At 48.0% G+C, this 13451-nt stretch overlaps 1 protein-coding gene and 1 long non-coding RNA gene across 2 annotated transcripts; one reads left to right on the top strand and one right to left on the bottom strand.

The window, feature by feature from the left end:
- Positions 1-223: 223 nt before the first annotated feature.
- LOC135828551 (uncharacterized) lies at positions 224-1509 on the top strand. The gene is made up of 2 exons (XR_010555705.1): positions 224-494; positions 647-1509. It is a non-coding gene; the product is annotated as an uncharacterized LOC135828551 (long non-coding RNA).
- An 8569-nt stretch (positions 1510-10078) lies between these two features.
- On the bottom strand, positions 10079-13095 carry LOC135828607 (uncharacterized). The gene is made up of 2 exons (XM_065341034.1): positions 11531-13095; positions 10079-10452 (listed from the first exon to the last, which is right to left on the bottom strand). The coding sequence occupies exons 1-2, from the start codon at positions 12916-12918 to the stop codon at positions 10431-10433; spliced, it is 1410 nt and encodes a 469-aa protein (XP_065197106.1). The 5' UTR covers positions 12919-13095; the 3' UTR covers positions 10079-10430.
- Positions 13096-13451: the final 356 nt, after the last annotated feature.

Genomic DNA, 13451 nt, shown 5'->3' with positions numbered 1-13451 from the left:
GAGAGAAGGTCGGCATTTCATGCATGCAGATCACATGACTGACAAACTGTCTGTTGTGTTGATCCGATGCGACCAGCGCGCTGCACTGCAGTCTGCAGCATGTGTGTAGATCTACGGCAAGTCAAGGCGCTAGGCTGCATGTCCAGCACCCTGCGACCGCTAGACGTGCGACGGGATTTCCATGTCCACTACTACAAAGTCATGTACTCTAATAGACCGATCCCCTTATTATACTGGGTTCGAGCACGGGGGCAACCTCACTCGCGATCGAGCTAGTTTTTGAACGTGACAGCATCTTTGACAGTGTGTTTCAGGTTTGTTTTGGAATGTCTTCTGCTTAGTTCAAGTGGTTTGCGATGGCTTCGAGCGGTGCTGAACCTCCTGCTGGTAGGAGCAGAGTCTTCGAGAGAGACATGGACTGTGATGCAGCTGCAGGATTTTTTCAAGGCGCGGGAGAGAACGATCTCGGGCCACAAACAGGAGTTACTCCAGAGGTGAGTTTTTTTGTTGTTGGTATTATTCGAATCGCGAATCGTGTTGTGAGATTTATTTTGTGCCTAGGCTACAGCAGACCGTATTTCTTTCTCCTTGAGATCGGTGCTGAAGATAATAGTAACCTTTTTCTGGTCTGCCTTTTCCTCTCCAGAGCCATCTTCTATGAAGGTAACCGTGGTGCTGCGAAGTCACCAAGTCGCGATCGCGATCAGCAGCCCTGAAGTGGAAAAATCGATTTTCCAACGATCTGGTTGGACATCAGCCACTAAAGTACTTCTGATTTGCCTGTAGTGACAACAGCAGCCATCCTTGGACACCTTGCAAAGACAGGAAAAGCCACTGGTGGAAGCGACTGCTATGAGGTGACGATAGCAGTGGTGATCGCTGTTTTGTCAAGTCGAAGGGCTAGCCAACCCAGAGGAAGCATAAAAAAAAAACGATGAGCAGTGCGTGGTATTTGTTGAGCGTGAAGAGCTAGAGGAGGACAGTGCAAACACATGGAAGGAGTGGATGGTGTTTGAAGTGCTGTGTGCCGGCTGGTGGTGATGGTGGTCTTTGTAAGCATGTATTCGTGCTGCTTCTTGTGCTGGAACACTTCTCGCCCAGGAAGGCAGATTGCGTGCTCCCTGGCCCGCAGTCGGCAATGGGGCATTTGTTCCAGGAACATTACCCCAGAACATTACCCCACACCAGCACAGCAAGGACACTTCCGTTGACAGATATTGTTTACGCCTCAAGACAGCTGTTTCGTTTCTTCGAGCTCATCGTTAGAGGAGGATAGTAGCAGGATATTAATGATGATATAATATAAGATGATAGACGGTTTATGGTCCGATATTGATGATTGGAGATCTAAGAAAGCAATGACAGTGATTGCGAAATGGATAATATTATCATGATTATATGCCAGTCTGGTAATGCGTTGTACTGGTGGACAGTATTGAAATCATCACTGCATTCGATGCAAATATTGGTATACCTTGGTTTCAGTATTGGAAAAAAAGAGTAAGAGAACCTGGTTGATTTGGTTGCATCTGCGACTGGCTACTGGGTGTTGTGATCAGCAATGTTACCATGGGAGAAAATACGAGCGCAAGGATCTGTTGGGTCTTGTTGTGCCGTGCCGGTGCGAGAACCCTAAGTGCATGGCAAAATAGAACTGTTTCATCCACAATGCAGAATATCTTGCGGTGCATGGCATCGATGACTGAACATCTCGCCAGCTCGCCCAAATGGGGATCATGCCCAAACGGAGGAACAAGACATCTTTCCAGCTCAGCTAGCTATATACCGTGAAACGGATGATTAACTTGTGCCACGCATGCCAGCTTCTGTTCCATTCGGCCCAGGCTTAGACACATCAATGCCAATAGCAGCTGATCCTCCATTACATGCTCATTGGCGATTTACGGCCACCTCCAACTGTATCCGCCGTCCCTCAGTTTCCGTCTTCGCAGATCTGGCGCGGCGCAGTACATTTTCTCGGCTAGGCTCAAAGGAGTCCCACAGAGCAGTCCAAACACCTGAAGGCAAACCAGTCAGAAACTGGAGCGGCTCAGAGTCTTTCTTTATGTTACTGTACGTAAGCTGTTTTTCGGCTTTCTTCACCCCAGTCCTCACATCGTCCAACTGCTCCACGAGACTCTGTACACGAGCTCTACTTGCTGCCAGCTCCTGATGCAGATGCTGCACTTCCATTACAGGACCAAACTGCACTAAGCCAGCTTCCTTTCCAACTCAAAGTACCGTTGCCTCTCAGCAAAATACTGGTTTGGGAGCATGGGGAGCTCGTGATGCAGACGCTGCACTTCCATGACCGAACTGCACTAGGCTCAGCAAATACTGTTTTGCGAGCATGGGGAGCAGGGCGTCCAGACTCCACTCTCTTGCGAAAAGCAAACCTGGTACCGTAGGACAGCTGTTCGGGTTCCTGGACTCATCCTGCCCTTGTAGAGCTGGGCAAAACGATTTCGATTTCGGGATCGAAATGATCGCTGCAACTATTCAGAGTGACCCTAAAACTACGCCCTTCCTCACGGGGCATAGCCTGGATCCGCTGCTCCAGGCCGCTGTGGCTCCACACGAGGAAAGGAGTGAAATGACTTGTTTGCATCGTCCTCCTGTTCTGACAGTGAGGAACGCAGCAATGATCCTGAGAAGGCATCCTGAAGTCGTAAAAAGGAAGACGTCTGAACAAAAACAAAACAGCTCAAATCAAAAGTCCTTGTGACATTTTTTGTAGACAGGCTTGCACTGCATGTAGATTTCGCGTGCTCTGCACTTCGCATGCGAGAAGTCGCGCACGGCCGAGGTGAGGTTGGTCGCGTGTGTGCAGCAGGATCCCACGCGACTGCGGAGTTGCCCCCTTGCTCGAACCCAGACAATAATAAGGGGATCGGTCTATTTCAGAAATTTTCGGTGCTCAATATTTTCGGTATGAGGGCAACAGGCTAGGTTAGGTGAACAGAAATTTTCGGTACAGAGAAGCAGTTCCGTGTTAGTGTTTGTTCGGTGTATTGAAATTTTAGGTATGAAACAGACGCACCGAAAGTACCGAAAATAAAAGTACACCGAAAATTTCTGAAATTACAGTATTTAGAAGATTTGATTGTCTAAACAAATTGCATGGCAGGCGACCATATACATGTATGGAGTGGCCATATACATGACTGTATATGCTGCCCGCCATATGCTTGTGACCACTTATAGAGAGAACATGTATACAGTCAACTTCGCGTATAACGACTGCGGATATAACGACAATTCGCGAATAACGACATAATTTTCATGCCCAGAGCAGAGTCCCATAGTGGTCTCTGAACAATTTGACCATACATGTACGTGTATATAGAGCAATGACCACATATAGAGGATCGCTGTGCTACCGAGTCCTACATATAAAACCCACCAAGAACAAGGGACCGTGGAAGCCCCAAACCCACAGGAGAATGTACATGACGTGTACTATTGTAGTGTGGCACATGAAAAGAAGAATATTACTATCCATCGGCACTCCGCCGATTGCAGGAGATTGGAACCCACCAGGCTAGCATCCAGCAACCAAAGGTGAACTTACAAATATCGATCAGGAAAACAAGACCGAAAGAACTCCACTCCCCACCCCACAGAAGAAGCAGAAAACAAGGACACCGTTATTAACTGCTAGTGGTAACATTAGTAACAGAGGTCGCAGACGGATATAATTTTAAACGACGGTAAGATCGCAAGCGTCCACGCATTTTCACACATCAAGCCAAAAAAATGCTTTTCATTTCGTATCGAACGTGTTCGTTCCCTCCTATTCAAGAATGGTAGAATTGATCAAGTGGGAGAAGACGACTCATTATAGCTTTAAAGATAATAAGATAACAAGTCCCACCACAAGGTGATAGTTTATCAAGTTCCGAACGACAGAAACTTCAAAGGAATAATTATAAAGATAACAATGACAACAACGTAGTGAGCAAATTTTGCAATAATTGCTCTCTTCGACGAGGAGTAACGCCAAACAACACATGTTCACAAACCTTAATGCACACACACACACAGACACACACACACCAACACACACCAACACACACACACACACACACACACACCAACACACACCAACACACACACACACACACACACACACACACACACACACACACACACACACACACACACACAAACACACTAACTTATATCTTTTATAGATAAATACTTCCTCACAGCTTCGAGAAGGTGTTACCCACCACTCTCTCTCTCTCTCTGTCTCTCTCTCTCTCTCTCTCTCTCTAGCGAGCGTGCCCGTTCGCCACACACACACACACACACACACACACACACACACACACACACACACACACACACACACGCGTACACACACGCCTGTCCTGTCCTGTCTTGTAGAGCCACTGCCACAGGGGTCACATGGGCCCCAGAGGGGTATCAGACAGGAAGATGGAGCACGCAGCCTGATGACGCCGGAGATGGTGGAGCAAACGGAACCGGCGAGAACACACGCATACATGACGGAACGAATTACGCTGCTGGGCAGTCGGGCAGCGGGCCAGTCCTCGAGCACCGGTGACGACCGCGGCCTTGCACAGTCCGAAAGCAGCGGGCACACACAGCACAGTGCGCAGCATAGCAGGCATCCTGCACATAGACTTGCCGGGGCTCGGGAGGCTGAGGTGCGGAAAAGCAGTGAACAGCTAGACCTCCCTTGCTTCGAAACCAACGCCCACAATCTCCACAGTGGCAAGCCCCTCGCTGCTCAGCAATCGGCTTTGCCCGCTCAACCACACATTTGTGCCCACATGTACACACACCACCATACCTACATAATTATCACAGTACGCGAATAAACCGCGCATGCACTCACCCACCCAAACGCACACACACGCACCTCTCGGATTCTCCATCGGGCTCTGTCAGTTACGTGCAAGTCTGTGAAAAGCTGGTCTTAGATTTCAGCAGTTCGCCAAAGTTTACACCTTGTGCGTTGCGTTTACAGTCAAGCCAGCCGTACGGTTGCCGAGATAGTGAAGTTTGTATTTGCTTTCTAACGGCTGTGATGTTAGAGTCGATACTGAAATCGGAGAAGTCTCCTTCAGAAAGGCACTGGTTGACAAACATGATAGCATCATCCCACATCAGCTCATTGCGCGGATACTTGTAGTTATGCACCTGCGTCTTGCGATCGACCACTATTTCATTGTAACTGGCACAGTATTCAGGGCCAATAACCGAGATGTACATGTTTAGAATGTAAGCAGATAGCCACCAATTTGTTTTATCGAAATGTGTGGTGTATGGCTCCAGAAAACGATTTGCTGAGCGATGATATGCCATTACCAAGTGGTCCGCCTGACATCGGCTCTGGCAACGCAGATTTTTCTTGTTCCAGTCAAATTCGTTGAAGCTGACCCCCGCTTTCATGGGCCGATCTCGGAGAAGACGTTGCGCTGCGAGTTGTGGCCGGCTGCGCTGCGGGGTGTTCCACCTGTTGGCTGGTAGGTGACTTCAACTTCAAGTTCAAGACCTCTCGCTGCTGCTGCCGCTGCCGATATTCCTCTTTTAGTCGACTCACCAGCCGGTCCTCCATCCCTTTGCCAAGCAACGTACTGGGAGAAAGTGCTCTCCAGCTAAGTGCACTCACCACGCAAAGAACGAAAATAGCGGCTTGCATGATCATTCTGGATCAGTTGCCTTGGGCCGCAAGTAGGACTAGGAACGACTACCGATAATCTGCTGGTACTGTAATCAATGGTAATACTAATACTACAGGCTGCTACTAATACTATACGCACTAGTTCAAACAAAATACAGAAAAGAACAAGAATAATGAATGATTTGTTTTACACGCCTCATTATTATTGATTTTTTTGGTCTTGTTTGCTGCGCGCAGCCTTTTTTCATTCGATCTTCGGATCAGAATCAGATCGTGATAATTTTATCCGGCCGGCTCTCCAGTGCAGTCCAGTCTCCAGTCTCGGCATCGCACTTCGCAGCATAGCTAGTACTGGTCTGTAGTGTAGCGGACATGGAAATCCAGTCGATTGACCGGGCCGGTGTTCTCAGCGCGTACAGAACGCTGCGTGCAGTGCACAGTTAGCATGGACCAGTCATTGTTGATCCGATGCGACCAGCGCTGCATGCAGCGCATAAATGCATGTGTGTACCACTTACTTATCCACAGCAGCATGGCCTGCGCCCTGGGGCCGCAGAGGCGCAGACGTACGTGCGACCGGATTTCCATGGCCACAACAAAGTTACATACATAATTATTGTATGGTGTAGTACTAGTACTAGTAGTAGTAGTCTACAGTGTAGAGAGATAATCTGATTTCGCACTGCCCAGCGGCGCCGGGTCCCGCGCTGACTTGACGCGTTCGAGGGTCACGTGCGCGCTCGGCAGCGGGGCTGAGCGAGCCTGACGTGATCGTGAGTGCAGGCGCTAGGCAACGACAGTCTAGTCTGCCGTGATGATTGGTCTCATCACCATGATCACAGTTGATGTGTCGTAGCAGCAGGAGCAGGAGGAGCAAGAGGAGCAGCAGCAAGAGGAGCAGCAGCTAGAGGAGCAGCAGCAAGAGGAGCAGCAGGAGGAGCAGCAGCAGGAGGAGCAGGAGCAGCCATAGCAGGAGCAGCCACAGCAGGAGCTGGAGCCCTTCCGACGGGACCACAGGCAACAGCAGGTTGTGGGGCAGCCGCCGCGGCAGCCAATTGAGCACGGGTTCCTCTCAGCGCCATTCTAGAAAGCAAAGGGAATAAAGAGAAATAGAAAAAGAAAGAAAAACGGACGGAGAGCAAATACCAAGGAACAGAAAACACTACCACTCGACGGAAGCGAGACTGGCAACTGAGGACGATCGCCAACTCCCCCCCCCCCCGTTTTAGCAGACCCAATACATTCCCGTACATTCCAGGCATCACCACAATCCCATATCCCGGGTAGACCTACGATGCAATCGATCGCACCCGGCGGCGCCCTCAGGATCGTTGCGCCGCATGCGGCGTAGAGTCCAGCGGATAATGCCCGCATCATATAGTATTATTATTTTAAATCGGATACTGAGCCAGTGTCAATAAATGTAAAAAAAGAGAAGAAACAGATGAGAACGAGTTATGCAGCAACTATCCACGACTGTAACAAGATGATGAACGGTCAGAAAGTGCGTTCGGTCCCACGTAACCATGAACGTTCCAAGTTGGAAGGCTGTTGGTTTGCGCACTGGAGATGTGTGGGGTAGTGCCTTTGCTGTTTGCATTACGCAGAGCTCACTGACTTGTCAGTTTGAGCACTCTGGCAAGGTACGTTCGGGCCTGATTGGAAATTTTTATTTTCATTGCTATCAGGTTCGGCCTCATTTCCTCTGTGCTGCGCTGATGAGTTCACAAAGAACGAAACAGCATGCTGTCCGCAGATTGAGTATTAGAACTACATGTACATGTAGATCTGGGGTCGCTGAATGTCTCAGTAGCCTGTCAGTTTTGTGCCATCTTATCGCACTTTCTGACAGTATAATCATCTTGTTACAGTCGTGGATACATGTAGTTGCTGCATAACTCGTTCTCATGTATTCCTTCTCTTTTTTTTAAACTTTATTATTGTGGATTCACAGGATTCACAGGAAGTGTGAGTTACGAAGTCTGAAGAAAATGTTGAACAGTCTCTGCTGGGATGACGACTACACCATAGCTCAGTGGTTAGAGCATCGCTAGCTACAAGCGAGGGTCCCTGGTTCGAGTCCTGGTGGTGACAGTCAATTTTTTCTTCAGACTTTTCCCGTTTATGTCTTTCCCTCAAACTAGTCAAGATATTATTATTCTATTCGGCATTATGAGACTACCTGAGCATTAGAGCATTAGACAGGAACAAGACAAGCATTATGTGAGGTTTGAGCGGCATAACGAGTTTCATAGGGGAATGTCTGGAAATTTCAGGTTTTTGGCTAAGCCATAAGTTATTAGGTGCAACGCCATGATTGTATTGCACCGGTACATGACTTTGTGATTTTGTAGACACGTAACACCTTTACTTTAGCGCTAATGCTACATTTACCTGACTACATACATGTAATGCCGTTGCTACATAAAGTCTGTATGTAGCAGGGAGTAGTAAAATACGTATTTACTACTCCCTGGTATGTAGCAATGTAGTCAGGTAAATGTACCGTAAAATCCCGCCAGAGTCTCTCCCATCCGCCCCTCCCTGACTTCTTGTCAGGGTGATTGATTGATTGATTGTATCCTCGTACGAGTATGACTCTGTCGCAGTCTGTGATGCCGTACTGAACTGCAGACGCGTGCTCGACCCCGTTGGAAATGTACGCAACAGTGCCCACCCTCCTGACCAGGGATCGCACAAACCCTGCGTTTTGTCGGGTCTGTTCGACCCCTGGCTCTTGACCTTTGGTCGGTGTACGAGATGCACGTAAAGTTTTCGTAGGGTGAGTACTTTTTCATGTAGCACTGAATGCGGCAAGTAGGACTCGCCCATCCGCCCCTCCCCACCTGAAGCGTCGAGGAGGTAGGGGCGCTCTGGCGAGATTTTACGGTATCTCTAGCGATACTGAAGTAAACACTGATCCATTGATAAATTTGGACCTAGATGAAGGAGCGGCTATAAACAGAAAGAGCTTGTTCCGAATAACTGCCTTTGCCGATCAGCAGGCTCGAAAAGAACTAGATATTCTCATGGACGCAGTACCAAGTCGATTGGAGTGCTCAGCACGACAGCAGCGCGTGTCTTACTTTCCTGGTGAAGCACGTACAGTTAGTCGTGGATGATTGTAAGGCAAGGCCTACAGTCAAGTGCTATCAAAAAAGAAGAGTATTGTGGCCCGGGGTTTGAACCATTTGTCTCGGCCACGCAACCTCTGCATATCTGGAGAAGAAGACAGCCAGCGGCAAGCAGAGGATGTAGAGCGGCAAAATAACTTCTGACCACGTGTTTTCAGGATTCCTGCAAATGGGAGGGATCTCGATCTGAGATCGTCTCTCAGGAACTGGCCTCATGTGAGCTGTTTCAGATGAAAACATTTTTCACAGAGTGGAAGCAGTGACATCTTTTCTGCAGGCAGGAATACCACTTCCCATGATAAGCTCCCAGCATCCAAATGATCACCAGCAATATTTTATTATTTTTTTAGTGTTTATTTGAATTCGGATAGCTCAACAGTACCGAAGTACAACTACAAAGAGTACCGAATAGAAGGCCCCGAGAACGGGAAACCAAAAAAAACAAAAAACAAAAACAGCAACATCAATTTACTGATTATGCACATTGCTTGAAAGCAAATCACAACAATGATTTCCACGGGTACTCGATCGGGTGATGTTTCCATGATGTTTCCATAGTAACACCACAATGCACCCCTTCCCTTACACACTGGGTAGACAATATACTAGACATGCAGGGTATGGTATCACATGAATTTGTACACATGCACTGTACATGATGTCATCTGCGACTTCGCGTTTTCAGGTACTATTCTGCACCCAACTGCCCGAGGTCCTCATGGGCAGCAGGGGTACCCGACTACGCAAGGTCCTCATGTGTAGCATGGGTACCCAACTGCCAGTGCACACCCCTAATTATTAACTGTTCGTAGTAACGTTAGTAACAGAGGTCGCAGACGGATATCATTTTAAATGAAGGTAAGATCGCGAGCGTCCACGCATTTCACACATGCAGCCAAGAAGACGCTTCTTATTCGGTGTTGAATGTGTTCGTTCCCTCCTCTTCAAGAATCGTAGAATTGATCAAGTGGGAGAAGGATACGACTCATATAGCGTAAAGATAAAAAAAAAAGATAACAACTCCCACCAAAAGGTGATAATTTATCAAGTTCAGAATGCCACAAACTTCAAAGGAAGTAAAACAACGTAGTGAGCAAATTTTGCAATAATTGCTCTCTTCGACGAGGAGTAACGCCAAACAACACATGTTCACAAACCTTAATGCACAGGCACACACACACCAACACACACACACACCAACACACACACACACCAACACACACACACACACACAGGCACACACACACACACACACACACACACACACACACACACACACCAACACACACACACACAGGCACACACACACACACACACACACACACACACACACACACACACACACCTTTTGGACCTTTTGACGTCCATCGCCGGAGGCGATGCTACAGCAGAAGCCATAGCAGCTTGTGCTGAGATTGCACCATTCAACAGCTTGCAAGACTGAAGAATAGACCACCGCTATTCAGCCTCGTACACCACACAGCTATGAAGTGGCTTTTTCTGGCCAGTGAATCCCGATTTTTTGTCTTTTGTTGGTAACCGCCCAGAATCCTAGGAGAATGATAGAAAGTCAAGAGGAGTCTGAGAAAGAGAAGAAAGACGTGTGACCATAATCGTCGGGAATCCAACCAGCAACCTCTCGATTAGAAATCGCTGCACATGCCACTGCACCATATGGGACAAACACATACACGCACACACACACACGCACCTCAGACCTCAGACATGCCCATCGCGGAAGCGATGATAGCGAACAGCTACATGTATGTTAGACATAGCAACTTGTGCTGGGATTACACCATTCAACAGCTTGCAAGGCTGATGAATTGACCGCCACTATTTTTAGCCTGGTATCCACCACACAGCTGTTTGAAGTGACTTTTTCTGGCCAGTGAATCCCTATTTTTCATTTTTCCCATTTTTTCTACACACACCACACCACATACTCCGGCATACACTGGCTGTTGGTAACCACCCAGGAGAATGAAAGAAAAGTCAGGAAGAGTCCGAGAAAGAGAAGAAAGCCGTGTGCGACCATAATCGTCGGGAATTGAACCCGCAACCTCTCGATTGGAAATCGACTGCACATACCACTCCACCATATGGGACACACATACACACACACACACACACACACACACACACACACACACACACACACACACACACACACACACACACACACTAACACACTAACTTAATCTTTTTAAAGATATAATAATACTTCCTCACAGCTTCGAGAGAATTCAAATAACAAAGTACTGTAAAAGCAGAAATTTTCAGTGGTGTAATATTTTCAGTATTCTCCAAAATCGGCGGTTCGGTGGAGGGAAATTTTCGGTAAAACCAGTTTTCCAGGTAAGTGTACTAGTACTACATGTATACAGTTCCGGTTGTAACGAAATTTTCAGTGCGTTTTATTTTCGGTCAAAATTGTCGGCACCGAAGTTACCGAAAATAAAACACCACCGAAAAGTTCTGCTTTTACAGTAATACAAAAGGTGTTACCCACCACTCTCTCTTTCTCTCTCTCTCTCTTGCGCGTGCGCACGAGCGCCCGCTCGCCAGTGCGTGTACACACACATACACACACACACACAAACACACACACACACACACACACACACACACACACACACACACCACCCTACCTACATATCACAGTACGCAAATAAACCGCACGTACACCCACCCACACACGCACACGTACCTCTCGGATTCTCTATCGGGCTCTATCATTTACCTGCAAGTCTGTGGAAAGCTGGTCTTAGATTTCAGCAGTTCGCCAAAGTTTACACCTTGTGCGTTGCGTTTACAGTCAGGCCAGCCGTACGGTTCCCGAGATAGTGAAGTTTGTATTTGCTTTCTAACGGCTGTGATTTTAGAGTCGATACTGAAATCGGAGAAGTTTCCTTCAGAAAGGCACTGGTTGACAAACATGATAGCATCATCCCACATCAGCTCATTGCGCGGATACTTGTAGTTATGCACCTGCGTCTTGCGATCGACCACTATTTCATTGTAACTGGCACAGTATTCAGGGCCAATAACCGAGATGTACATGTTTAGAATGTAAGCAGACAGCCACCAATTCGTTTTATCGAAGTGTGTGGTGTATGGCTCCAGAAAACGATTTGCTGAGCGATGATACGCCATTACCAAGTTGTCCGCCTGACATCGGCTCTGGCAACGCAGATTTTTCTTGTTCCAGTCAAATTCGTTGAAGCTGACCCCCGCTTTCATGGGCCGATCTCGGAGAAGCACTTCGTTGAACTTGTGCAATGCTGTGTCGTCATTCGGGAAATCCAACACAACTTTCGTGGGGTTCTCCGGCGTGCGATACCCCAGTAATACGTCCTCGTCAAAAAAGACGAAATACTCGAAGCGCCATTTCTGCTCGAGTTCCCACTGATGTCCAAGCTTTGCCATGTGGTTACGCGACGAAGTCCATGTCGACTTAGCATAGAATACGTATCGAAACGTTTCTGAGACGTGCCCCTGGAGCTGTACAGTCACGTCAGATTTCCAGCTTACGTAGAGCAGGTATACGTCTGTCCAGCTCGCTCGATCCAACCACCGTTTCTGAGGCTCGCCCTCGCCTAATACCATATAGAGGAAGGTGCCCAGACGAATCCCCGTCTTCTCATCCACAAGTACAGTGGGAGCTGTGATGATTTTCTTCTTTGGTGCAGCTGATGAAGAGGCAGAGGCTGAGGTGATTGACAGGGTCTGGTTATATCTCTGTGTCACGGCATGTGCTGGCTTTGATGTAACTACAGGAGTACTTCGGAGAGAGGTACTGCCCTGCATTGTGGTCTTCGCTACTGATCTGGCTCGCTGAGGCATGCTTCGGACTGCTGACGTTGCGCTGCGTGTTGTGGCCGGCTGCGGTGCGGAGTGTTCCACCCGTTGGCTGGTAGGTGACTGCAAGATCTCTCGCTGCTGCTGCCGATATTCCTCTTTCAGCCGACTCCCCACCTCGTCGTCCAGCGCTTTGTCAAGCAACCTGGACGTACTGGGAGAAATTGCTCTCCAGCTCAGTGCACTCACTATGCAGAGCGCGAACATAGCTATGGTGGCTCTGCAATTGAAATTGCATGTACACAGATTCCGAAATCGTGGCATGATCATTCTGAATCATTTGGGTGGCAAGTAGGAATGACTAATCTGCTAGTACTGTAATGGTATCATCATCTTTCCATTTTTCACCCTCTATACTCCCCCCGGCGAATCGGCATATGGATGTCTGGAATCGAAGCTATTCGATCTGAGCGACCCTCCGCAGCTACTAATACTAAAATAGCAATAATTCAAGGAAAATATTTTTGTTCTTGTTTGAATGCATGCGGGCGGCCTTTTTCATTCATCTTTCGGATCAGTTGTATCAGGTACTCCTACTACGAGTCCTAGGTGGTGTGACAAAAGCCGGCCGCCATGACCATGATGACTCAACGCAGCCCAAGACATTTTGTCGGACATGGCGAAACATCCATATTTGCAAGAGTTCATGCCCCCCCCTCCCCGCCGGGGGGTTATGCACTCTTGATACCGTTATCCCTAATATAAGCACAGTCTCCAATAATAGAACACCTTGGGGCGGCATTCAAAAAAATAAAGTGCTCAGTCTCATATCACACTGTGTACCAGCGAAAAAAACCCGGAAA

Source organism: Sycon ciliatum, chromosome 12 (assembly GCF_964019385.1).
Source record: "Sycon ciliatum chromosome 12, ocSycCili1.1, whole genome shotgun sequence".
Lineage (NCBI taxonomy): Eukaryota > Metazoa > Porifera > Calcarea > Leucosolenida > Sycettidae > Sycon > Sycon ciliatum.
Note: the sequence above shows the minus strand (reverse complement) of the source record. Positions and strands in the feature narration are given on the sequence as shown.

Coding starts and splice junctions, on each gene's coding strand:
- LOC135828607 (XM_065341034.1), bottom strand. CDS start 12,918: ATGATCATGCCACGATTTCGGAATCTGTGTACATGCAATTTCAATTGC. Junction 10,453..11,530: donor AGCTTTCCACAGACTTGCAG/GTAAATGATAGA, acceptor CATATGGTGCAG/TGGCATGTGCAGCGATTTCT.